The following is a 27,795-nucleotide window of genomic DNA, read 5'->3' on the forward strand; positions in this document are numbered from 1 at the left end:
ACGCAGGTACACTGTTCGTACGTTTCCGTGTGAGAATGAGTCTCGAATTTAAAAAAAATTATGAGATTCTATTTTGATTCATATTATCAAACCTGGTAATAATTGCACGAATACTATTCATACTTTCGGTTACATGAGTATGAGTTCTAAACGTGGACACATACTGCAGGTAAAATATTTGGGATTCTGCAAGTGTTGTAAGAATGAGTTTTAATCCAACTATGCATTTTTTAATTCAATATTGTAAATATGACTAATACTGATAGCGGCACATGTTCCAATATTTTTTTATTTTTGGGTGTTACTTACATACCAGAATTTTGGCATCAAATTCCTGGACCGAATCTACGAGTATGTAAGGGCAGCAAATCATAGGGCTGTCCGGGGTGTCCAGGGCACTGTATGCACCCGTTAGTAGCCTGCTGCCACAGTTGAAGATGCAACTAAAATCACTGTGTAAGAGTTAATGCCCATTGTTGATTTTACTGATTGGTATATATAATTTTTAATCATTTTCCACTCTTTCTTTTCTCGGTTTCACTTCCAGTTTGGGGAAAAAAACAAATTAGAATATTTCTTTAATTAATCTTGTTATCCTTGGCATATATTCTGAATACTTCGTTGACACATTGAGTTTGCCTTGGCCCTCCTCTAGGCTTTTCCATCCTTAGCCCCAAACCATAGCTCCGAGCTAATTGTGTGTTTCATTAAAACAGTGTTCCTAGTTTACAACACTTCTCACTAAAACCGATGTGTGTTTCATTAAAACAGTGTTCCTAGTTACAGCACTTCTCAATAAAACCAAATTACAAACACACTGAATATTCATAATACTGTGGCTGCAATGAGACTCTCTAGTCACACCCTAAATTTATAGAGGGCGCTGTCATATCGGTCACATTGTATGTATGTATGTATGTATTTTAGATCCTCCTGCAAGCAGGAACTCGCGAAGAAGCCTCATTGGCTTATCAAAGCTGCAAGCTGACCGAAGTCAGTCTCTTACATTCATATTTAATGTCCATGATCATGAATTGTCAATTGTCGACAACTCTGTAACTGGACGACATACATTAATCTTGGAGTGACTCAAACCAGGGACCGTATGATTGAAAGGCACCGGCGTTAACCACTGAGCTAACACTCCAATTAACATGGAGTTGAGTTCATTGAGTTGTTCACATTGAGTTGTTCACTGGCAGTACATAGAATCTTGTTTCTAATTATTGAGCCAAGAGATCTTTTCAAACATATTTACGAAGTTTGAAGTTAAACTGTCTCAAGGAACGTAACTTGTGTCTGTTTGCAAGTTCGTATCGGCGTGTGTTCGTACTTGTGAGTGCTCTCGCGTTACTCTACTTCAGAGATCTATAAACAGTGCCACAGATCACGCACACCAGGACCCCGAAATAACATCACCATCCATTGAAATGCTGGGGTCGCCCATTTCACTGTTAACTCTATAGAAGGGGTAGTAATCTAAAGTCACTGGCGATGGTGTAGGAATTTGTTTAATGAATTTATATATTGTACAAGGTGAAGTTAATTTATACGACAGCAAATGCAGATGATGTGTCTACATGATTTAATCTTGGAGTAATTTATGCGGATTCCGAAGAACTTGATTGCATCACCCTTCCCACATTACCGCAATGTTTGGGTACATACATCACATCATATTCACTATAGTGTTTGTACAAAGCAAGTAAGAAGAAAACGGTCAGTAATAAATCTCCACAATTTCTGCATTTACTGTGAAGTTTGTGAACCAAAACACCCTCCATTTTTCAATCAGGTTTTTTAAAAAGTGCAAGCAACACTGATGCTTTAAAATAATAACCTTGCTGTGACTACATATATATTTATAGTCATTATATCTTCTGTTGTTTTTGTCAAATTTCCAATGGAAAATAACCGAAAAACAACCACAACATTGGTCAAACACTTCACTGATATCTCTCCCTATAACCTAGTAAAACAAACATGCTTGAAGTACTGGAAATTTTCAAGTTTTTTTTGTAAATTTCCCAGAAATGGAAAATTATAATTACTTTCAATGACCTTGTTTTACCATGTGTATGTATATATGTATGTATTTTAGATCCTCCTGCAAGCAGGAACTCGCGAAGAAGCCTCATTGGCTTATCAAAGCCGCAAGCTGACCGAAGTCAGTCTCTTACATTCAGTCTCATACATGTGATAGCTGTTTTTGAAAAATTGTCCAAGAAAGGCAACACAAAGTCCAATTTCAAGACTAACTTTCCTCTCATTGCACGGACATTCTATGGTAACATTTAATTGAGGTTCATTGAGAGATGGCCTGTTTATTTCTACGCACCCTGTCAACAAGGAGAGCTGCAGAGGCTGCTAGATCTCTTGCAGCAAAGCTGAATCAAATATCAAATAATACAGATTATCTGTCCAGACCAATAGCACCTATTGTGTAAAACTGTGGAGCACAGAAGCCTAAGCTGCAGCCATGCATGCTGCAGCCCCCTCTGCATCTGACCTTTGACATGGTACCTCACATACCCTTCGTTGATAATTCCAATAGAATCTATCTGACATTGAACCTTCATACTTTTTTGATTTCATTCCGGTTCCCAATCCTTTCTCTGGCAACGCTGGATTACTGGCAAGTCATCGAGTGCGTTATGGTTTCAAGTAGACAAAAGTTGTATGTCGCCATCTATCTCCGCTTGTTGACTCGTTTCATCATCTTCAAGGTCTTCTGCATCATCGGCGCGACCACCTTGGCAGCTGAAGAAGATTGTAACAGAAAAAGAACGATAAACCTTGGCACTGATTACTGTTTACAAAAAAACATAGAAAACAAAGGAAAAAAAATGTTTAAAGGGTGTGAAGACTCGCCCACAAAGAAATGTTTATGCCGGTAATCTGATCTAGTTTCAAATGAGGTGTAACAGAAGTGTTAAACACCACCATCCATCCCAGAAAATACACACACAGCCTGGTACCGTCAGTAATTAGACACTAGTGTACAGTCAATACATACAGCTACGGTCAATACCCATAACACAGTGTACATAGCAGCAATGGACATCTCAGGTCCAGCTAAAGAAAACAAGGTATCACGTTTCATTACTGTCTGCATTTTGTAGCGACAAGAAGAAAACATCCCTTGCAAGCAACAGAAATTTAACTTTTTCAGAGCGCGGCACGCGGTTTGGGGCGAGTCTTCAATGCCTTTAATGAACATTTGCCAAAAGTGACATTTAGAGATAAGCAAAACATAAAAGGATTTTGCAGTTGTTAATAAGACCTTTTTCTTAGCAAATATTGAAATGTGAGCATTATTAGGAAATCAATGCAGGTTGATAGCTTGAACAGAATTTTCTGTCTTAAACAAAAAGGAGTACATTGACTTAAAGATCTGCTTTATTGTCTCCAATAATAGCTCGGAAAGTTTTGTGATTACGTGATCGACCAGCCACGGTCGTAAATTGACCTCGGGCTCAACAGTTAGCCTGCATAGCTTCTTAACACCATTAGGCTTTTTGTGTAAACACTGTGTGGAAATATGTTCATGTCTACAGTGTAGTTAATCATACAGCATTTCACACAAAGACCCTCATTACAAGAAAGAATATGTGGCAGGCGTTGCAGATTAATTGGTCAAAAGAGGTCATTTTACGACCAAGGCAGGTCGATTACGTAATCACAAGAAACTTTTCCCATGATAGCGTGCTATAGTTGGGGTCTAATACAGCAGACCTATAATGTGTCGGGTAAGAGAAATGCGCAATGCTTCGAAACGATCGATCCTTACTTCGCTGTCTCTTAACTGGAGAAGATGGTTCTCTGTCCGGTATGATTCTGTGGGATGGCTCTTCCCCAGGGATGACGTCTCTCCTCGGTTGTGGTGCCTTGTGAGGCAAACTGGAGGAGGAGGTTCCGTGCCTTATTTGTTGACGAATCACATTACGAGGTGGCTTGACTGGTCTGTCCACGAAGGCAAGTTTGGTGAGACGTCCTACAAATAAAGTCAAAATAAGGTAGTAGCATTGAATATTTGAGATATATCCACAAATTAAAGGTCAAAATGGAAACAGGTTTGGGGATTCCCTGTTACACTGTGTGTCGGGTAGACAGTTTCTGGATGCTTCGCATGGGCACATGGGAGAGGGTTTGGGGGGAGGGGGGCCCACAGCCCATCATTTATTCACTCAGGGAAATATTAGACCACAGCTATGGGTTGTACACCCCTGCCCCACCCCCCTTCCCCCTTATATTCAACATCACACAAAAAGTTGTATTTATTAGCACAACCTTGCATTTGGAGCTATTTATAGACCTAATTTATAGTCTTAAATATGCCTCAGACTACACCATTTGACATCTCAAAATTTTAATTTTTTTATGAGGGGTTGGAACCTAGACCCCTCACCCCCTACATGGTAGTTAGCTTCATAACCCACGGGGCCACACACCTCTTTTATAAAATCCTTCATTTGCCTCTGGCTCTTCTACAAAGGTTCAGTCATACCTAAATCAATTGGGGAAAATTTGGCACTGCCACCCCATTCCCCCCCTTCTCCCAAAACTTTGAAATTCTGTGCCTGCCACTAAAATTAGGAATGAGTCACTCATCCTTTCTTTCATCAAAATCCCCGCTCAACGATCATAAGAGTAATTAAACTGTTGTTTTTTCTTATCAATTAAATTAATCAAACAATTCCACGAGACCCTACCCGTCTCCTTCTTTGCCATCGAAGCCGATATATTCGCCGTGATCGCCAAAAGTTTGTATTCCCTCTCGTCGTTTTTCCTCTGTGAAAGACAAACGGAACGAAACTCTGAAAAAAAGCTGCGAGAAAATCTTCTAGGTACGGGAAGGATCTCATGCAGGTTACCAAAATAAAAATATCTTTAAAAAATATGGGAGTTTGTAAGAATTGAGCTAAAATATTTCACCAGGCTACTCAGAAGATGTTTCCTGTTTTATTTATTTATTTTTTAATTTATTTTTAATTTATTTATTATACATAATTAAGCTATCCCCCTGGAGGTTAACACAAGATTTTCTTTACCAGATAGAGTTCCCTCCAGCTTTCCATTTCTTCCTGTTCCGCCCCTTTGAAGGTCCTCTCGGCATGCCTCTTCCAAAGATGATCAGACTCCAAAATGTAGCTCTGGAGAACGATAAAGAAGACGTTAAAAGTTTGCTGCATCATGGAATGTAACAATTATGGACATAGGCTAGGGGAAGACTAGTTGTTGGGGGGGGGTGGGGGAAGTATGGTGATTTGACGAGCTCCATGCATCTGAAGTACCACATAGCCTTAAGAGGTAACAAAACTGCATGGGTTAAGTGGGGGGGATGTGCAAATAGAGGTGACGCTAGAGTGTTTTGACATGTAAAATACAATTGTACTCCCACTTGATCTTGAGAGGTAACAGTAATCTTTAAACAAATTTGTACATTTGTCTTTCCAAAATTCCTTGGTCCCAATAAATCAGTTTATCAAAAATATTCTGTGTCAAATTTTGTTCCTTGCCCCTGGCCATTATAGTATCTGGCAAATCTGCTGTAATCAATCTGGACATTCGGTTTAAAAAAAAAAAAAAACTGCCTGTTGTAACAATTTACACCATAAGGAAAATAAGTAATTTGTTTTTATGATTATTATCAGAAGGAAAGGATTGAAATGAAATAAAAAGAAAGAAAGAAAAAAAAGAAGAAAAAAGAATGAAAGTTAAAATATCTCACTGGGTTATAGTCTTCTATTTTCAACAGTTGTTGAGCATTGCACTTCTCTAAGATATCCTCCATTATGTAAAAAGGAACACCACCAGTGTCGTACAATGCTGTAAATGGGACGAAGAGAAAATGTAAAATAAATATTAAGAAATGACAAAAAATCCCTCCCCCCAACCCCTCCCCTCCAAGAAAAACAAGAAGGGAATTCTACCATTGTTAGTTCTGCATTGTTCAACTGTTGTACAGGTTTTGAACCTCTAAAAAGTCGTGTGAAGTGTGGAAAATTCCTGGAATCTTGAACGACCTTTCAAATGGTAGTAATACGTTACGTTGGTGTGCAGGGAGATGTTATAGATATAGTAACAACACCCTCTCAATATTCATCCCCATCTCAATATGTACGGTGATTAATAGTTGCTTATTATAAATCATTTCCATTTTCAAGTTGTTTTGAAAGTCACAAAATTTTACATTGCCAAGTCATTCCTCCAATCATTACAAATCACTATGAATAAATATCCAACTGTTTTGGAACAATTTCCTGCAAATTCTTGCGAGAAGCGAAAAGAAAATGTTATGAAAGGAAATTATCAAACTAATTTATTCAACTTTTATTGGCTACCCAGGTTTCAGTCTACGCTGTAAAAAACCTTATAATGCAAGACAATCTTGGCCTACCCCTATGCATGTTCTATTCCAAACCCAGCTATACTACCAAAACAAGCATAAAATCAATGAAAATCAGACAAATATGACCATAAAAAGCAAAAATGGAGGAAAAATATGACCAAGACCCACCTTCGATATTATCAAAAATCACCTCTTTGCAGATTTCCTGTAATGATGGAAGACCTATTTGGAGGAATAAATTAATCAAAGAAAAAAGGGAAAACAGAAGTTAATACTGACTTATTTAAAATATGATATTGCATACATCGAAAGTACTTAAAAATTACTTGTGACAATCAGACAAATTTAGTACTTTGCTCTGGGACCCGAGGTACTCAGGCATTTTGTACTTGATTGGTAAACCCAGGCTATGAAGTATTTTCAAGTACTTAGATGCTGGTATTATTTATCGACACAAAGTGGATTTTTTGCTAGTGGGTAATCGATCAAAATTTTACGATATGTCTTTGAGATTCAGAAAATAGACTTTATAAACAACAGCAGCATGTCAGAGAGTTATAATAACCCCAGAAGTTTATTGACCGAAATGTTAAAAATTATATTATTGTTGGAACCATTTCAAAATGCATTTTTGGCAGTAACAGTTTTGTGAAAATTGTAATTACTTAAATGATTTCAACCAACTATCTTGAGAAAAGTGTTCTTAATGTTATTAATCATGATTTAGACAAAAAGCATGACAAGTCTGGCATTAAATTTCAAGTTTTTAAAATCATATTCTAGGTTTTATCGGATGATAATTCAGATTGATGGGTTGAAAACCCACTTTTTATCCTTGCGAAAAAACTGGGTTTATAGGTCGATTAACCAAGTCTATCCACTGATAATCTTGGTGTATCTATATTTATCGCCCGTCTGCCGGCTACCTGTAAATAAAATCTGATCCATATTCTGGATTAATTAATGGTTTCATGTGGCAACTGTTTTTGCAAACTACCGTATCTAGAGTTAGAAACCAGATATTCAGACCGCCCTTTCGACCATACCGTATGAAATCTGTTTGTATTCCTGCTGTGTCACACTACATGCCATGTGAATAATCCCATTTTACTGGGTGAGTGTCGATTTCCAAATCTGATCACTGGCCAAGTTCACCCCCTTGGTCAAATGATCTTGCAAACAGCACCTCTGCCCATTTCCTCTCCCCGGCTACGACTTTATTATAAAACAAAAAATATTGTTCTCAGAAAAGGATTAGTGGTTTACTTACTATTCCAGTGCCTTTTTCTTGCTTTACCAGAATACACTTTAGTTTTGGTTTGCTTTGATCCCCACTGCATCGCTAAATTGGTGTCGGAAGCTGCCAAAAGAATGTTGCAGGATATAACAAAATTATTGCAGTTACAAACTTTTAGTGACTTTAAAAACTATCGCTACAGACAAGCATAGATATAATAAAGCTGAAAAAGCCAACTAGGATAAGATTATCACTTTGATAGCTAGCCATAATTGTTACAGATCTCCAGCATCAAGTCTTTTTGAGTTTCCGGGTCCATACTAAAGCCCCGCAAAAGGGGGTGTAACAATTAAAAGGAACAAAATTACAAACAAGCACGCCAACAAACAAACTGACAGAAATAAACACAAAACCAAAAAGAAGAAAGAAAAAAAAAAGGACTTGAAGCAAGTATAAATCTGGAAGTTTTGTTTTCCGTCACCAAACCCTGAGAGATACATGAGTAAAGATTACATTGAGATTCGAGTTGCCTCAAGTTTCATAAGCGATGATGAAAAATTACAAAAAAAGTGCTCAAGTGGGGCAAAAAAAACATCACTAGATGGCACAAATGAAATATCACAATGAAAACTTGTGATCTCCAAAGTTGTCATAACTTTATCAATACCATACGCATGTATATATTCCAAGACTGACAAAAAGTATTTTAATATTACTTTTAAAGTTAATGAAACTTTGTGGCCGTGTTGGCATGCCATAGTTAGCGAGGTTTTATGCCGTCACTGTATAGTTCCGTGACTATAATCTGTTAGGCTTGGCTGAGTCTTAACCTAAGCACATCTAGATGTACTGCAACAATGTGAGCTACAGACACCAATAATCTATCATTTTGAAACTATACATGATGGGTTTTCTTTTTTGCCACTTTTGTCTAACCAGCTGCTGTAATAGTAGGCTGGAAAAAAAAATGGTTGTTGGTTATTTCGAAAAAGCGAAATGCCGGGTCATTAAATATGGTTGAAAAAAAGCAGAAATTTTAAGGGCTTAAATTTGCTTCAAATCTTTTGTTCTCACTTTTCCTTCTCTCTGATGGTTTGAATTCTGGCAGTCGAGGAGCCGGTTTGTAATCTGGGCGGATGTCTGGTAAACTCATATCGATTTCTGTTTCTGAAGCCTGATATACATGAAAGAAAAAAACAACACATCAAACACCATATAATGTACCCATGTAAGCAAGTTTTTGCTCTTCAGAGTGAAAACCTGTTACATTCTTAACATTGATATTTTTCTACCATATGAGGGATGCGGTAGGGGGTCGGGATGGGTGAAGCAGTGGGTAAGTAGATCAGAGGAAGAAGGGGAGTAGGATGAGGGAGGGAGGATGGTGATGAAACAGAGATTGGAATGATTTTTTAGTTTAGACCTAGGAATCATTGAGAAGTAAATTTGAAATTGGAGAATCATGACATGAACTTTCACTGGTAGGACGAGAGATGAACGGCCATGACTGGACCAACTTTCTTAATTAGAGAACAATCCTTGGATAAGTCTATGCCATGCAGTAGTTGGAAGGAGCCAATAAAAAACACATTTTGTTTAAATTTATCAAGGCACGATGCATCTCTATAGTTTGATGGTCAGTTGTAAGGTAAACAGTTGTTGGGTGTGCTCATCAATGCAGGGTGGAGAGCGAGGGGTGCAGGGGGGGTGGGCGAGGATGGTGGGTCAGTTTAAGACGTTTGATGAATGGGTCACGACTGTCTTGTTATTAAGTCGGGACACATTCAGTCTGGGGGCTTTAAACATAGAAAGGGTTTAATTTCCTCTCACCTCTCTTACTTCACTCTCGATTCGTTTAGATTCTTTCGGTGGTCTCTTCTCTGAATTTCTGGAGGAACCGCTCTGGTCTGTAGGTTTTCTCTTCTTTGGTTTAACGTCTCCTCCTAATTCCTCTTTGGTTGCTTTCCTGCTAGCGTTCTCCTCGGACCTGTCTCTCCTTCTCTTCTCTGAGACGGATCTCTCACCGGTGGAAGTTTTCCCGTCTGGCTTTGCAGGTCTCTGTCTCTCTCTGCTGTGCTTTCCGCCACTAGTGACTGTCACCTTTTTCGGCTTCTTAATAACCGGAGGGGAGCCCCCACCAAAGAGGCAATCTTCAAAGGACATTCCAGTGTTCTCATAAGTTATTTCTACTTTGCCCTCACCCACATCGTCCAATCTAGAGTCGTCGGACGGATCAGGAAGGTCGTGATTTCTCTTCGGAACCTTAGTGGCAGGTTTATTCCTACTGGTCTGTGATTTAACTTTCTCTGTTCCAGGGCTGGAGACTTTCTGAGAAGCAGTTTTACTAGAAACCTTGCTGGACTTTCGGTCCAAGTCCGACCCTCCTAACGAGGGTACTTTCTTCTTGTGTTCTAGCAGTTTCTTACTGACCTGTTGTGATTCATAGATATCTTCTTCCTCCTCCAGTATTTTTCTGACCTTCGCTTCGCTCGGCATGGCTTGCCTTTTCTGATTTTGTCCGCTGACCGGGGAAACCTCCCTCACCTGTTTTGAAGACTTTCTCTCAGAGTTATGAGTATCTGGCTGAAAGAGTGAACTATTATCATCATTAAATACATTTGATTTTGATACCACTTTCTTAGGATGTGTTGAGGTTTCTGAGCGACTTTTGACCTTTGGTTTGTCTTTCCCAAGATCTTCTGTCCGCCTCTTGATACCACTGTGAGATCCAGAGCAAATCTTATCATTCAACAGGACATTGCTTGAAACTGTTTTCTTTTTCACCACATTTTGTAAGGCCTTGTGAGGTTTCTTATCGATAGCTTCCTTTGATACTGGTTTTGATCTTCCTACTAAATAGCTTTCAGAATTATGACTTTTATTGATGCTAGGCTCTTCGGTTGGACTGGAACTATCTTCGAATAGTTCCCTCGACTTTGAAGAGAGAGTCTTACTAGTCCCCTTGGGATCTGATCTTGACTTTGCCAGACTACGATCAGAGTCGTTTATACCCCTTTCTCTCTTTTTCTTGTCTTTGAAATCTCCATCTCCATGAATCGGATTAATCTCTTTACCCCGCCCATCTTTCTCCTTCTGTCTTTCCTTCCTAGGGACAAAAGGAGGGAAGATTTTCTTTTCTGGACTCCAGGGGATTGGAGTGAGTGGGAAGTCTTTCCTAACAGGAGATTTATCGTGCCTTTCTAGAGTTAACCCTCTGCCTCTCGGCGGTCCCTGCTCGGGAGGAGGGGAGTATGTAAATGATTGTCCTATCCTGCCATTATCATTTTCGTCTGTATTAATATTTGGAGAAGTCCCAGGGGTACTGGGAGGGCTAGATACTGTCCCCTCCTCCTCCTCTTCCACATTGGTGTCTGAAATATCTCCATTCTCTTGAACAGAGTCTGTCTGTTTCTCCTCCTCAAGCATCGCTGACCTCACCAGAGACTTCCACGAGCTGATTAAGGGCTTCACGTAGACCGCTACCTCTGGGCATTTCTTCTTCAAGCCGTTGACACATTTTCCAATTCTGGTTTCCTGCACAAGAAAATGTAAGTTCAGCATCGTGGATCGAGTACCTCAGTTATTAAATAGCGTTTTCATCATAATACCGTCTCAATTAACATTGTACAGTCTAATGATAGTTGAGTAACTCATTTTTGTTCAAACAATCTACAGGAACTTACATACATACTGTACTGTAGTATGATGTAATTGGCCAAATACCTTGGTAAAATATCCTAAATATTCAAATTACCAACTCTCATCGCTTCTAACCAGACAACATCTGTGGCTAAAATTTCAATGCTTAACATAATGCAGAACTTCATCTTTTGTAAATGAAGTAAATAATTTACTATGAAATCTAAGCTTACCTGAAGAACCTCAACATTTACAGGCAGTCTCGACAATTTCTCCAACAGCCTAATAACCTGTGGGTACAAATAGGTGAAGTAAGCTAAAAGGGGTTGGGTACATACTGTTGTAGGACTAAATGAATAGCATTAAACAGTTATTAACCTGGAATTGCTTCACTTCATTGGATTTTGTATCTGCAACTACTGAACAGCCAATGTCCATATATGTGTAAAACTGTACCTGGTGTGTTCAATTTTTATTCACCATTAATTATGCAGACTTGGCTCAGTGAGATTGTAGAGAATTAAACAATGACATATAGGTTTATTCCTAACTAAAAATGGCAGATGTCAGGTGTAGCCAACAATATACCATACAAGTCAGACTTTAGCGAGGATTTCATGATACTGCCATTGATATCATGTTTCTCTAACAGTCTAAGCTGTAGTGTATATAGTCTTGCTGCAAAAAGAGCCCTTTTCAATTTCTTGCAATATCTCCTACCTCTGTTGTCTCAGATAACATCTAGTTTGCCCATATAACTTTACCTCAGAAACTTGACTGAGATTAAAGTACTCAGTAGACTATCCTAGCTGCTGCTATCTCACTCAATCACTGCATAGCCTTTGCGTGGTATACTATTACACGGCACAGCTGTTACTTAGTGTTACACTAACGTTAGTCCTAATGCTAGCATCGATACAAAACGTCGCCTACCTTCGATGTTTCTGGAAGAGGATTGTTTGATAGCTTGGATTTAAGCGACAAAACCCGCTGGACAACATCATGGTAAGAAGCCATCACTAACAAAGAACACTGCAGTACGTATGTTAATGATAAGTGGGTATTATTTTACGGAAACGGAGACAAAACATGAGTCCATGATGTTACTCCGTGTCAAACATCCACAAGTTCCATTACCCAGCACAACCACAATGTAAATGTAATGTACTTCGTACATATTTATTTGATCTTGGCTGAACCGCTCTACCACCATGCACACCCTATGTGGACTACTTTTACCGTTACGCTCAATTGTTGAATTTGCGTGAATGAAGGGAATATCCCTTGTGATCGAACACCGTATTAGGTTAGATCCGTAGTTGCTAAAGGTTAGGGAGAGGAAGGAATTGAGTGACCGGAAGATAGGTGGGCATTGGAAAAAAGGGGAGGGTCGGGGAGGTGTAGGGGAGGGAAATGGGGGAGGAGACAGAGGGAGGAAGTAAGAAATGGTACCAGAAAGTTTTATATATATGCCTAGACACCGTTACCCAAGCATTTAGGGCAAACTGACCCACGATGACCACTTTTTGAACCCACCCCCATCCCTATGGATTAATCCATCCATTGACTACTGGTAGTAACAAGTTCCCCTGGTGAATATCGACATCCAAGTGACTGTACAGTAAACACAATTTATGACTCAAAAAATAAAGAAGACAAAATAACATCCTACTCGGTGTGATTTTATTAATTTAAATATTTAATATACGTACATGGAAGACCAGATCAAAATGCAAATCCTTCCACTGTCAATTAATACCAATGTGTGTGATTAAAATAAAATAAACAAAAAATAATCATAATAAACTGAAGATACCAAATATTCTTCTGCAATCAGCCCCTATAAAAACCAACTGATTTGTTTTTAAACCATCCAGTTATCAGCTGGAAACTATAAAGAAGGTTCACTTGTTTTTCTCCCCCCCCCCCCCAAAAAATACCAAGCCATCGTTTTCAATCCTTTTGTAATACAATTTTTTCATGGCACTTTTAATATCGATATATTGCTCCCAAATATGCTAGGAAGTCAGAGAATGGTCACCCCTGCTCAGATTTTTAACCAGCATTTTTATTCAACCCTCTGAGCATTTCCTCTCAATGAGACATTTAAAAATGTATATTTTAACAAATCCTCAACTTCTGGAGATATTTTGGAAACTTTGAAAACTTTCAGGAAAAGTGCTGACTTGGAGACAATTATAAGCATGCTAAAATTTGGGGCCAATATTGACGGATGACCTCTGAAGAAAATACATTGGCAAGTTCCAATTTACAGGGACAAAAGGAAGAAAAAAAAAGAGGAAACTTTAAGTCAGATTCCTCAGCATCTATAACTGATTTTTTCTAGTCTTTTAAAAGAGGGTAATGTTAACTTACTATATATTAAGTACAATGAAACTTTTGATGTGATAGATACTTTCTCAAAGGAGTCTGTAGACGTTCGTGACGAAATTAAGAGAATTTCAACACCTGATCGGAGGAAGCGAAGGTCAGCAAAATTAGCAAAAAGGAAAGATATAGAAATCAAAAAAGAAAGATGCAAATTGCATCCAAAAAAGTCTCTCCAAATTTTTTTTTTTTTTTTGCATCCCTATAGAAGACTGACCCCTCCCCCCCCCCAAATTACTTTGATATACACATCTATGGAAGACTTAATGAAAGAACAATAAAATATATAAAACCACCATTGTCAATTGTTAATTTCTTCGTCACAAGAGTTTTCTTTGGCGGTATAGATATTGCTATGGTTAAAAATACATAATTGGAGCAAATTACAAGAACGTAACATCCATCGGGCAGAACATTACGCGACCTTGGGGGGTAATTAGTTTACACTGCAATGTAAAATGAGGGAAATCCAAACAGTCTTTGGGACAGGTTGGTGGGGGGGGGGGGGGTTGGTGGGTGTACAAAAGCAGTTGATATTTGTGCAGAATATACCCCCAATGTACCATCTTTTGCAAACTACAAACTAACAATATACAGAAATCCTAAAACAAAAAGAAGAAAAAGAATAAACAATGTAGGGATAAGAAAAAAAATAAAGAAAAAAATGGGTGTGAATTTTCTCAATACATAAAACACCAAGATTGATCACAAATGGGAATTGCTTAATAAATAATGTTCCTGAGGTGGGTCTTCAATTCTGATTGCAGCTGAACATTTTTGTTTATAAAGGTTGATTGAGAGAGTCTTCAAATACATAAGGAAGTACATAACAGGGGGGGGGTGGGTCAGGGGAGGAGAGAAGATTGATTTCTGGGAAAAATTAGCATATGAATAGCAGACAGATGAAAGAAAACGACAAGGCAGTAGATGGTGATGAAAATTCTACGAAGAAACAGAGCAAAAGTAAACCTGTTCTTCTGAAGATTATGTGAATGTCACAGTCATAATTGTAAAAGATATCGGAGAAAACTTGAATTGCAGAAAACTTAAATACAGCACTGTCAGCACACATTAATCTAACTTTGTACGAAAATGTTCCACATTTAATCGAGTTGAGCGGTACACGATAGGTGATTTGCCTTGAAACATTAAGGCTCTCTGATTCTGTATATAGCCTTCAATCTTCCAGTTTATGGTCACAAAGTGCCCATTCTACAAGTCCGGTGGCAGCTATTTGTTTCAGACAGACAGAATTGAAGAGTTGCTCCCCAATTCCAATTAAATAGCAGTTTTGCCGTCAATTTTTGTGAGAGAAAATTCAAAAGGAAAACAACCAAATTTAACTTTTAGGGGTCTAATAAAATTTATCAGAATAACATACCAGTTATGCTGTCTCAATTAAAAATCCTCTAGTTTCTAAACTTTTGGTCAGTGGAATATGGAATATACTTCTGTTTGAGTTTTTCATTACTGGGTTCGATTCTACTTTCTAAGCAATATAGTGTAACTTACAACAATTGTCTGGTTAATTTAGCACAGCTGGTTTTATTTTAGTTACAGTGTGGACAGATTTGTATGTTCACACATATGGGGGAAACCTCTTGTTATCTTAAAGCCTCATATTGTGGTACATGAAAAAAAATGTAAATTAGCAAGTAACATTTTTCATCTTTTCTTTTCCACTTCTCCACAACTTCCCGTAAGTGGATGATCAAGTAGGTGGTCCATATTTGTGCATTCAATTAAATAAGAACCAAAAGGGTGTACTTATGACACCCATATTCTTACAAAAGAAGGCTATGGCAGGTAAGCATGGTAGGCTAGGTTAAGTGATGGCATGTTGCTTTTGAGTAGTAATAGTCCCCACACAACTTGAACCCACAACTTGTTGATACAACAAATTATGTATAAGCTACGTTTGGGGTCAAGGGTACTGGAATGGCTTGAGGGTTTGGCATTTAATTTTAAACAGACCCTAACAGGTTACTTTAAAGTTTGAGATGAAAATGGCATTTTTTTGCTTTCTGTCATTGGTTAAACTAGAGCACCAATGGTGCAGAAGCTCATACCTTTTCGAGCTTAAAAATGTAGGGCCCACAAAACTTTAAGGCCCACCAAATTTCAGGCCATTTTTCAGATTCCACCAATTTTGGGCCCATGAGGGATAACCCCCCCCCCCCAAATTTCAGGCCATTTTTCAGATTCCACCAATTTTGGGCCCATGAGGGATAACCCCCCCCCCCTCCTTTAGCAGAATCCTGACCACACCACTGGCTATAATTCCTATTTTCCCCCTTTAAATCCTATTTTACCCACTCTCTCAAACAATACCACTATTAAGCTTTCTCCCCTCTACCTGAGCAGACCTGAAGCACTCCTTGCCAAAATTGCTGGCTGCCTACAATACCTCAGGCTCAAAGACTTCTAAGAATCGGCAAGTGCTGATTGGCTATAGGGCTCTCATGCTTACAGTTCGACAGTTAATAACAACTCCCAGTCCTGCTTTAATTCCACTAACAGCCTCTGCAGAGCTTAACCACAAATGTAAACAAACACTGCAGACACTGGGAGACAAATTAAAGGAGCTTTGGCAAAAGGTGAAGGCTCAGATTTTTTTAAACAATGGGGATTAATTGTAATTAATTAACTTTTGACCAAAAATTATTAGGCATCACCTAATTCATACACAATCCAACAATCATCAGTTCAACTTTGAATATGATCCATCAAAATCTTGAGGAGATTGAGATATTTGAAAATATTACAAAGAATGACCCCCGATGACCCCCTAAATGACATTTGACCTCAATTTTCCGAACACCCCTCGTAACTCTCATCCCGAAGAACGTTGTGACCAAGTTTCATTATAACTGGCCATACACTGTACGAACAGGAGCAATTTGAAAATATAGGGCCGCGGCCCGGGCCACAAAAGACCCCTAGTTGATCTTTGATCTCAAATTCATGAACACCCTGAAGGTAAAACTTCCATAGTACTATCGTGACAAACCCTCAACATTGTACCATGGAATCTGTAGGAGAAGAAGCATTTTGCGTATTTCCACAAAATGGCCCATTACGGCCCACATGTGACCTTTGACCCCAAATTTCGGACCATCTCTGATGGCCCTATACCCAATGGTCCTTGTGTCCAAGTTTCATGAAATTCCATCAAACACTGTGCGAGTGGGAGCGGTTTTACCAATTGTTGACGGATAGAGTGATAGAGTGATAGAATGATAGAGTGATAGACGCCGCACTGTAACAATAGCTCACACCAGCATGCTGGTATGAGCTAAAAAATGATTAACACACTATGTAAAGTAGCCTTTTGAGACCAATTAGTTTGAAGGATCTTTCGATCTTTGCCATTAAATTAATCATCTTGGGTGTAGCATCTCGATAACCTAACTTTTAACTGAATTATTATCTCACTGTATAATGGGCAACTAACATATGTCCTTAGCTGAAATGGCAAGATGAGAAATTTGGAGACTTTAATTGAAATTGTACCTAGTAAAGCATAACATTTCCTTTATTAAGGCAAGAGAAATTTTAAAATTTTAAACTTTTCAAGAGTTGCATTTTTTTTGGGGGTAACTAAGTTTGTAAACTATTCAAAACATTCTACCTGATCTGCCAACCCATTCTCCACCTAGTGCTGCAAATCACGATCATTATTTAAGCGCCCCCCCCAGTAATCCCAGCCCCTTCTGCTACACCCCATACCATCATTGCTGAACAATGCCAAGTTAAAAGTTCCCCCACCCTACCCCTCTACAGCTGGGACCACTACCATTATTTAATTCCTTCAAGCTACTTTCGATATCAAAGTTTAAGGAAATCTTTAAACCACCAAAGTATTGAAATGTTTTAGATGTTTAACATCCACTTATTTTGATACAAAAAAAATTTACCTGAAAAGAATAAAAAGGAAAAGGGAACTATAGATGTGTAAGATAACCTCTAAATACCCTGTCATAATCAGATAAATTAAGTTGAGTAAACCAACCAACACACACAGATACACACGCACACACAGGTGTTTTACATTCATACCGAGGACCCCATTGTTTTTTTCCATTGTTCGAATCCACGTACCCCTAACCTTAACAATACCCCATTACAATAGAATTCTTTCGAGGACGTGGTGATTCTTTAGAAATCACATCCGAGGACCTGGAAATTCTTTTGTTCAAGTCCTCGGTCAGAATACAAAACAAGTGCACGAAAACAATCTTTAATTTCAGGAGATGTACATTCCAGTTGATTTAATGAAAACTTTCACCTTTCTATTTGATAATATAATCTATAATGAACTAATAATTCTATATCTGTAAATAGTACCCATTGACGTATCAAGCAACCCGCACGGTCGCAAGAAAAGAGGCAGTCGTTGACTAGTACGATGACACTGTAGATAGTAATGATTCAAGGTATCCGCACCGAGGTGAGCAGCTTACTCTCCTGAAAGTCAAAGAGACAGAAAATAAAACCTGTTATGAAGTGCTTATTTTGCTGCCAAAAATGCCGGCATGGGTAAATATGTAAATTGTAGAAAGCCTGACGTTTTCGATCCTACCAGGATCTTCTTCAGAGGTTACTTGAGCTTCTGTTAGTGGACTGGAAATGAAATTAACTGGCTCATGAAAGGTGTTTGACGTACAAAAGAAAGCAAATTAAAATTACATTAAATTTGAGGTAAAAAGTAGAAGATAGAAAATGAAAGAAACTGATTGTTGGGTTTCATTTTTGGGCTATAAATGATTCAGGCTTACTTTCAGAATTCTACCATATCCACATATGAATATGCAATAATTAATACATGCTATGTTTTGCATATAAATACTTGTGCATATAATTACATATTTGTGCAATAAATATATGTTCAATAAAATAATATAAATAATCTGAAGTCCCCCCCCACAGGTGCAGTAGGTGGGTCATGAGCATAACCGCTCACAACAAAAGCAGCCCCAAATCTTATATGCAAATTTGGGCTACGCAGATGTACATTTACCGTCAAAACATAAAATATTTGCTGTTTCTAATGAAAGCTATATGCCTCATTTGAGGAGATTAATTTGTTTTTAACCTGCTTGGTAACACCAATGTAAAAACAATAAAACTTGTGTGCTCAAGTGCTTGCATGCCACCAAACAGTTTCTTCTAAGTAAGCTGTACTAAAATATATCTTTCAGTCAGAATAATTAAGAGCTGAAAAGTTGGACAGTTCAGGTTTTGAGATTTTTGAAGTATTCAAGACGTATCTTTAATGAGTGGATAATATGTTAAGCCTTCGGCAAAGTGAATAGATTCACTCACTCACTACTTCATTTCATGATATCTGAAAATTCATTAAAAGATTTAATCTGATCAATTACAAATTTACCTTACATAATACTCTGTACCTGTGTCAAACATTGCAAAACGTATTAAAGTGAAGGAAACACAAATACATGCTTTAAGAATGCAATATGTCCAAGAAATGTCTACAAAGGCTAGGATTCCAACTAAAATTTCTTCACTGTTTTCTTTTCATGAAATGTTTATTTCTGTTTGTTTCAATTTATACTTCCTCAAACTAAGCCTTTGAGTTACCTCATATTCTCTATCAGAGGTGATAAGCCCTGTCACGGCTACCAACTGGTATTGCTTGTGTTTGAGTTGTCCCATGGTCTTCCTGAGGGGTTTAAGTGCTGCCCCCGTTACGTTACCCGCCCGTAGGGTCGCCATGTCGTTTGGTTTGGCGCTGGGGTCAAACAGGAGTAGGCGGATCGACCCGTCCTTCAGCACCTCGTATCCAACGATGGTTCTACTGTGACCTGCGTAAAAGAAAAGGGGAAAAAAATCTCTCTAAAAAAAAAAGGCTTTCAAACAGATTACAAGCTATTTTGCTGTCAAAGCACCTCTCCTCTTCCCCTGTTGGTTTCTTTCTTTCTTCTCTCCATCCCTTGTCTACTAATCCCCTTACATCTATCTCTTTGTGTTCACCATGCTACTTAACCTGTCTGTATTCTGTGCGTGTTTTTGTACCTTCTGTTACTGAAGATCCTACTAGGATCGAAACGTCAGGCCAACTTACTTTTACACATTCTCCTACACAGGCTCTCTAGTGGATAAGCAGTTTGCTAACAGTTTTATTTTATTTTGAAAGCAAAATAAATACGTATTCTATGAATTTATGAAATCTAATCACCTTGATGCTGGAGATACAAAGGCATTTTCTTGCTAAGTGAAGCCTCTTCCTTTCCAAAGACGCCAAAGAGAGACGGCCTGCCGAAGTAATCTCGAACCCATTCGAACATCCGTGGATGAGTCCCTCCCTGACCAGAGCTCTTGTGGAAGTCAACCAGTTTGCATCTAAACACATCCAAAAAGGAACAAATAGAAAGATAGTTGAGGACGAGGGTAAAAACAGGATGGCTGGGAAATAAAGATTTTATACCGCTTGGATACAATTTCTTTATAATTAATCTGGGCTTTATAGAACAGCACAGTTAACAAGAACAAAGAGAAGCTCACTAATTAGCTATTTATTTTTATCTGTATCTGGGCGAAGCTTTTTCTCTAGCATTACAATCTTACCGATGAAAAGTGTCTCCTTCTGATCTATCCATCTAGCTCACTAACCAACTCACTGACAGACACATACATACAACATTAACATTCAATGCATCCCCCAAGATCTCTCGGATTGTACAAATGTCACGTGGCAAAAAATGACTCATAAATTGTATACGACATGAGTAATCTGGTATCTTTCTATGAAGTCAATACATAAGTTCTTTTCAGTATTAAAGTTTGGAAGTAAATGTTACCCAAAGGCATAGTTTTGCTACTACCTGTAGCTTATAAAGTTTTAAGCTAACATCAATCAAACCACAGATGGGCAAATTGTGGCATGCCGGTTTGCTGGCAGTGGGTAAGTCCCATATGGTATTCAACTTGATGGTCTTTAATACAATAAATGAGTAATGTGTCTTTTTTATCCAACCATATATTCATGAATTAAACTGAATAACGAAAAAGTAAAACATGAAATATGTATATATTTTGACATAACCTATTGATAATTTACAAGTACTTCACTTTCTTATCTCTGGATTACCAAGTCCAGATAATGTACAAGAAATCTCTTTTCCGTGAAGCAGGAAGTAGGTAAATCGTGAAGCTTTGCAGTGCCCTGCGAATTTTGTACAAAACTTTACATCATGTCATGTCAAGATAAATTTGGTGCCCACTCCTGAGTTGATGCTTAAATGATTTGACACTAAAATAACACAAATTTCAAGAAGGGTTCTTTTTTTCAATTTGCAGCCCTCAAACTGTGAAACATTCTTCCCACCTGCATAAGGAATGCCCCTGCCATAGACAATTTTAAAAGCGTCTTAAAACCACACTTATTCACGTGCTACCCTCATTGGACCTTGTAATTTTTTCGATCCTTTGTGTATTTTTAAGTCTGTACTGCTATGCTGTATTTTTGTACTCATTTTGTTTCTTGTAAAGCGCATTGAGACCATCTATATAAATTATTATTATTATTTATATTATTATTAATATTATTATTATTATTATTAATATGAATATTATTACTAGTAGTATTATTATTATGTGGTTTATAAACTGTATCTGTTTGTAAATATTGATCAAATGAACCATCAAGAAGTTTTGCACTCTAGCCTTCGAACACGACCAGCTGATATTAAACAAAGTTCCTCTACTTATGAACCTGTATTTCCTTACTTGACTCTCAGAGAGTGCAAGAGAGCTATTATTTCCGTAGCACCGATCCACTTGCGGGTGTTAACAAGTCTGTTTCCCAGTTGCTCCCTGCCGGCCGGATCGAATCCATTTTTCCAGGCATTCTCGATCAGTTTCTGGATGTAATTTATGGATGGAATCGCATTCTTACCTAAAACACATTCAAAGAAGACAAATAACAGCAAAGTGAATATGTGATTGCAAAATATTTTCTGTATCTGTACTTAAAGCAGCATTTTGCGTTTGGTCGCCGTTTTCTACTCTTTTGACATGTCCATCAAGTTTTTTACATATATCAATCACAAAACAGCAAACTAAGATATTAGCCAAGTTTTTCCCTGCCAACAACATTAATTGGTGAGTAATTAAGGATATTTGCAGATAATGAGAAAAGTGTCCACGACAAATTCCACATTTAAAATTAATCGCATACAGTTCCCCCAAACCCACTTGTTTGAATTCAACCAATCAGAGAGGCAGGTTTAGTTATGAGCCGTTGCTAAAAAAAGATTCAAGACTTTGCGTTGGTACAACCAGGGAGTTGTTATGGAGCTCCCTGGTACAACTGCTATATAGACTGTACACAAATCAAGAATGGTGTTGTAAATTACGTATTGGTCAATGACGTTCGTAGTGTTTCAATATTCATGTTATGGGCGAGGTTTATTGGGATCCCAACGGAAAATATCTTGGAGAAAAACAAAGTTCAAAGTTGCAAATTTTGCGACATTTATGCCACCATTTGAAGTAAGATTTAAATAGATAAGCTAGTTATGTATGTCGTTATGGCATAGTGGAGTCAGTGAGATTGAGAAAAATCATAGAAAAGGACGCAAAATGCTGCTTTAAATACATCCACGGTAACTCACCATTAAATACAACTTCCCTATATCTTGGCACATGCCACATGGCAGATAGAAGCATCTGTAGATTCCGATAGCCGCAACCCCATCCCCTACACCCAGGGGAGGATCCAAAGTGGTCCGTCTGTTCTGCTAGGCGAGCGTGATCAACGTTGTAGACGTTACCGTCGTAGAACCTCGATAACGAGGCAATGACACCTGTAAACATGTCAACCAAAAAGAAGACAATTTGGTTAAGAAATATCCATATCCGTAAACAATTTGCATAAATTGAGTTAGACCTAGGCTATGAGATTCTAACTTGGGATTTGTCATTAAATTAGAAAATGACCATGGCTGACCTTTGAACCTTTTTAAAACAGCTAGTCTTCCTTTACGTAGGACGACCGAAATTTTCAATTTCAAATTGTCCCCGAGACAATTTATTACAAAGTTGGTTGACAGAAAAGCTTGTACCTTTTTCATCTATCATGCTCACCATTGCAGCCCATATGTAATATATTCACATGTCATAAAGAACTGTAAAAGATACTGATCTATACTAGAATGAAGTTGATAAAGGGAATTTACTTTAATTCTGTTACTCTAGCAGTCGTTTAGGTCGTCCCACCATTAAAGGTATTGATCCCTTATAGAGTACTTGGAACCTTCATGCATCAATCTGCTGATGAATATTCATAAAGAGAACCCCCATTTGTGCACTAGAATGGATTGCTATCTGCTACCATTACAGTAAATGACAGCAAAGGAAATTCTTTAGTTTGATAATGGAGTTTAATGATCCAGATAATTATGAGGGCTGCTCTATGGCAATGTGATTAAAGAGGCAATCACACAGCAGTTGTTGCCAGGACCATCAGTATTTGTAGGAAGATTTTTCATGGGCATAGGGGCATGTGGTGGGGGCACTCACAGCAGTTAACCGTTGTTGCAGTTAGTTAATTTGAGCCCATTCCCAGCCAGTGATAAATGCTGACAAAAGCCGACATACCTGATGTTTTGTGTCTGCTGTCCTCTTCACCCGTGGATTGCACCCTTTGCAGTTTACTCTTCTGATTGTAAAACTCAGCGATTCCCATGTCACCGTGAAAGACAGCCTTCTCCAATTTTGATTCTGCTTGCTTTTTATAGCTCCCTTTTTCATCCATTCCATACTGCTGCTGTTGACAATAAAAAATTGTATCACATGGTACTAAAGTCCAAAACAATAAACATAATACTAAATAAATATATCAAACATACATAAACCATTCTGGAGGCAAATTAAATTGGAAACGGCTGGTAACTTTTACATACTACATTTATTGACTATCCTAGGATCATTATTTAATGCACGGTTGATAAATAGCACAAAGACCAATCCTGTTTATATTAATTAATTCATACACCATTTGAAAAAAATAGCATCCATAAAGGTGGAAGGTATTGTGCAAGGCTTCTAACTGACTGACAAACAAAACAAATGATACTGAAAGGATATAAGCAAGGTCGAAATTGATTAAATTATCCATATCACAATCTAGAAATGCTTATTGAACATTGTCCGGTGTGAAAAATTGGCTGTCCAACACAAGTTTACGATCATAAAGGAAGCAATGGCTACTGTAGTTATTCATGTACATACAAAACACTTGCTTGTCTTTCCAAGAACCTCACCGATATAGTTTGGTTGTCCACCCTCCTCCCCCCCCCCCCAAAGAGAATTACTAGACAAACTTTAATAAACACCCCAGTATCATAAAAATTCTTGAGTAATTGGCCCTCATTCTCACCTGTAACAGTTTTAGGGTCTCCTTCTCCCTCTTATCCTGTTGTTCTTTCTCTTGCATTTGCAGTTGCTCGGCAACCAGCCTGTCACTTATATCATTGGTAACTGGGGAGGACTCAAAATGGCTGTTGACATGTCGTTCAAGTTTATCTGCGGGGAGTCCCTCCACCGGGCAGATCGGGCAAGAGCCTTTCTCTTCTCCAGCAGTGGAATCCCCGTTCGTGAAAAGTTTCCTCTTGGCAGTGGAGGGTTCACCAGATTCCCCACTTTGATCCGATTCCTCCATCTTTGGCAGTACTAAGTAATCGCTTTTTGGTGTCACGGCCATGGAAGAAGCATCCGCGTGCTCTAGATCGACGTGATGTCGAATGAACTCTGTGTCGTAATCTCCCAGGCCGCAAAACGGGCACAGGATCGGTTCGTCGATATGTTTTGCACGTTTACTTAGATTCAGTAAAGTTTCCTTTGGCTTTGCAGTCACTCTTCCCAACCCACCAGCCATTAAATCTTCTTCCTCTTCGCTGTCGCTCGATTCGATAAACCACGGTCGGCCGTTCCGAGGCATGAACTCGCTCCTGCCAGAAGTTGATGGTAGCTCCTGCCAGAGTCCTTCGACCTCACTGATTAGTCTCTTGTTTCTACTTTCAGATTTCGAAGAAGTTGCCTTTGACGGAGTAGAAACGTCTTCACGGTCCGGTTCTGCATCACTAGAGGAGGAATCTAAAGAATGACTCGACTTGTAAAATACTTCCATCTTTATCGATTCTATGGAATCATCAACAAAAGCTGTATCCATCTCTCCATTTTTCTCTGGGGAGCAGAATTCCTGTGATGGGGACAACTCAGTCGTAGTCTGAACGAGATCTCTGTCAAATTTCTGCGGAGCTACTTCGACGAGCTTCACTCCCTCCCAGTCACGTTTACCATGTTCTTCTGGAACATTCGACTGGTCTGTGCTGTTGGATCTGAGAGGGCTAAGAATATCTGAATGGGCTGTGTTGACATGAAACCTCAATTCATCGATGTCAACTTGCTTGAGGTCGCAAAACGGACACTGTGCTCCAAATTTCTCATGCTCCTCCTTCATATGAAGCCTGACCAACTTCTCTGACTCAAAATCTTGGCCGCATATTTCGCAGCAAGGGTAGTCTGCGTCATTATTCATCGTAACATTTTCTTCCAGACTCGAACAAGTCCTGCACTGCGTTTTGTCAGTTCTACGTCAAAAGAACACAAAAACCACATATTTTGAACTTGCATGGAAACTATGATGAACATTTGGAATAACTGTCGTAATTATTCTGGGATTCAGATATCTGTTAGAATCATTTATTCTAATCTTCTGTTGTGCTTAACCCAATGACAGCGAATCAAAGTATAGTTGAACACCTATACACACACTTGTATACTCCCACACGATAGTGGTAGTTGTATGCTCTGTATTATCATAATGATCTTCAAGTGCATAGCACTTTAATGTGTGACAAACGAGTCTATAGCTTATCTTTGCCCTCTGTAGCATAGGCTAGGCCTTTTCCTAACGTCGATGTTTTATAGCCTTCTTGAATGATGAATCAAGAATAGTAATGATGACATTATTTGTCTACTGAATGAAATGACAGTAATCTGACCGTTAGAATTTCACTTATCTGTCTAATTACATTTCCACTACCAGACCAAAGCCGGAAACGGTATCTATGCACAGTAACTTGAATACTAACCACAAAGCTAGCAAGCTTCAATAACAAACGAAAGACAATCATCAACAACAACAATGTAACGGTGAGGGCACCTATTTCAAAACACTGTAACTTTCCGTATGTGATAAACTGATGATTTTACAGATAATTTGGGAAAAATGTCTTCATACCTTAAATCTGTCAGTGCACTAAATAGTTCGTGCCATCATGCCACACGTTTGAAACAAGATTCAAGCAAGAGAGAAACACCTATTTTGGGAAAAGTGATCGACCTTCGAAGTTCGAGTCATCATCATCATGGCTTCCTGTCTGAAGTGTTCGTGGGCAGCGTAGTCTATAAATATAGCTTAGTGATGTACGAGGCGCGAGTTTGATTTTAAATTCCACAACAGATTGCAACGACACATACGAAGTGAAGATGTCTCGGAAGCCAAAATTATCACAGAGGGACCTTGATGATGCGTTCGAAAGTTTTATGAAAGAGGTTTGAATTTTATCATGCAAAGAATTTAGTGATTAGGTTTTTTTTAATCGTACGGCGGTTAAATTTGTGAAAACCTTAGCCAAAGTTACTAGCTAGTATTTATTAGTAAAATAGTGGGTCAGCTTATTCGCGGAACCACTTCCCCTTGTGATCTAACAATAACATATAACCCAAGGTTCATTTTCAAGTTGCTACTGTTGCCCCACAAATGCAAGTGTAAATGTGATGTAGTCTAAATGCTAAGTTTTGGTGGGAGTTTGAGTGGGAAAAAAAGGGGTTTTGCTAGTACTGGCAATATAGGCCTAGCCTAGGTGAGTTGTGTGAACCAGGAATACCTACTCACAATGCAGCTACTGAATTTTCACGAAGCTTTGGCAAGTGTAATGTGAACGTTTAAAAGATGAATAATTTATCCAGTACCACATACAAAAATGCTATTTAAAATAGTCAACACTCCACAAATTTGTGCTAACATGAATGTAAAGCAGCATTGGTGCACAGGACTATACCATTTTCAGTATTGTATGAGAAACATAACTGAATAAACCTCGATCAAAAGTACAAATATTTTTAAAATTTGAGAGCTTACATTAATAATTGAGTGTGCCATTTTTGTTTTTAGTGGTACTTTGGTACCATCTTGTTATCCCTTATGTATCTGGTGCTTTTAGAATAGATTGAATAGACACAAATGCAGTTACACTGTATATATGTCCCCCCATGAACTCTTTCAGTCAGTTTCAGATGACTCGTTAGACTCGGCAAGAGTGAACCAGCTCTTTGAGAAGGCAAAGCAAGGAAAGAAAAAGAAAGGTGACTCTCCTTGGTGGATGCAGAAAGACGAAAGTGATGATGATCCTGGGAGCAGCCAAGAAAAAGTCACACCCTCGAGTAAGTGTCGGGTCTAGATATATTATCAGACTTTCTTGGAAATCTTTCTTACTTAGCGGAACCGTGAATTATCCTATTGTAACGTTGACCAGTGTCCCCGAAGTCCAGCTGCTTGAACTAATAAAAAATCTTCAACACATATCAAGACAAAAATCGGAGAAGAGGTTGATGACTGGTTGATCGCTTATTTATTGATTTATTACGTTGATCTTTGATTCACTGGCACATGAATTTACCACAGATTATGGCATTGACAGACTTTACAAATAAGCAGTTAATAGAAATGGTACAGGAACTGTCTGTACACTTTAGCAGTAACACAGTTACGCACTTAGGAAGTTACCCAGTTAGGTAGTTACACAGTTACGCAACTACGCACTTACGCGGTTACGCACTTACGCAGTTGCGCACTTACGCAGTTACGCACTTACGCAGTTACGCACTTACGCAGTTACACTAACTCGTGGAGGCATACAAGATATTTTATTGGGACTTACTCAACAACAGGCTTAAAGACTTAACCAGTTTATATTACTAAATAAAATATCTCTTTTCGAGATCACAACCGAACCAGTACGTGGGTAAATGTATTTACAGATGAAGGATAATACTAGCGTTTGTTGACACTAGTCGTTCTCACTACTTGCTTTGCTTAAGAAAACACAAAAGATATATATAAAACAAACGCCCACATGAAACACACGGT

At 38.4% G+C, this 27,795-nt stretch overlaps 3 protein-coding genes across 4 annotated transcripts in view; 1 reads left to right on the forward strand and 2 right to left on the reverse strand.

The window, feature by feature from the left end:
- Positions 1-1,775: 1,775 nt before the first annotated feature.
- On the reverse strand, positions 1,776-12,391 carry LOC139962781 (uncharacterized). The gene is made up of 11 exons (XM_071963101.1): positions 12,162-12,391; positions 11,462-11,518; positions 9,420-11,123; positions 8,664-8,763; positions 7,623-7,712; positions 6,521-6,574; positions 5,732-5,829; positions 5,052-5,153; positions 4,713-4,791; positions 3,791-3,994; positions 1,776-2,760 (listed from the first exon to the last, which is right to left on the reverse strand). Exons 1-11 carry the CDS (start codon positions 12,243-12,245, stop codon positions 2,690-2,692), a joined length of 2,643 nt encoding a protein of 880 aa, XP_071819202.1. The 5' UTR covers positions 12,246-12,391; the 3' UTR covers positions 1,776-2,689.
- Positions 12,392-13,419: 1,028 nt separating this feature from the next.
- Positions 13,420-26,022, reverse strand: LOC139962883 (zinc finger-containing ubiquitin peptidase 1-like). Of its 2 annotated transcripts, none has more exons than XM_071963270.1 (8): positions 25,885-26,022; positions 24,019-25,231; positions 23,238-23,403; positions 22,253-22,444; positions 21,366-21,534; positions 19,816-19,979; positions 19,218-19,441; positions 13,420-18,083 (listed from the first exon to the last, which is right to left on the reverse strand). In XM_071963270.1, the coding sequence occupies exons 2-8, from the start codon at positions 25,177-25,179 to the stop codon at positions 18,048-18,050; spliced, it is 2,112 nt and encodes a 703-aa protein (XP_071819371.1). In that variant the 5' UTR covers positions 25,180-25,231; positions 25,885-26,022; the 3' UTR covers positions 13,420-18,047. The 2 variants fall into 2 exon arrangements, with proteins under 2 accessions (XP_071819371.1, XP_071819370.1); XM_071963269.1 differs by having other exon boundaries at positions 23,238-23,406.
- The window catches only part of LOC139963151 (centrosomal protein of 162 kDa-like), a 35,736-nt gene continuing 33,954 nt past the window's right edge, over positions 26,014-27,795 (forward strand). Inside the window, exons 1-2 of the mRNA XM_071963697.1 lie at positions 26,014-26,198; positions 26,933-27,089. Of these exons, the coding sequence (XP_071819798.1) occupies positions 26,133-26,198; positions 26,933-27,089 (223 nt within the window). The 5' untranslated portion in view covers positions 26,014-26,132. The remainder of the gene's footprint in view (positions 26,199-26,932; positions 27,090-27,795) is intronic.

The sequence above is a fragment of the Apostichopus japonicus genome, chromosome 21, assembly GCF_037975245.1.
Source record: "Apostichopus japonicus isolate 1M-3 chromosome 21, ASM3797524v1, whole genome shotgun sequence".
NCBI lineage: Eukaryota > Metazoa > Echinodermata > Holothuroidea > Aspidochirotida > Stichopodidae > Apostichopus > Apostichopus japonicus.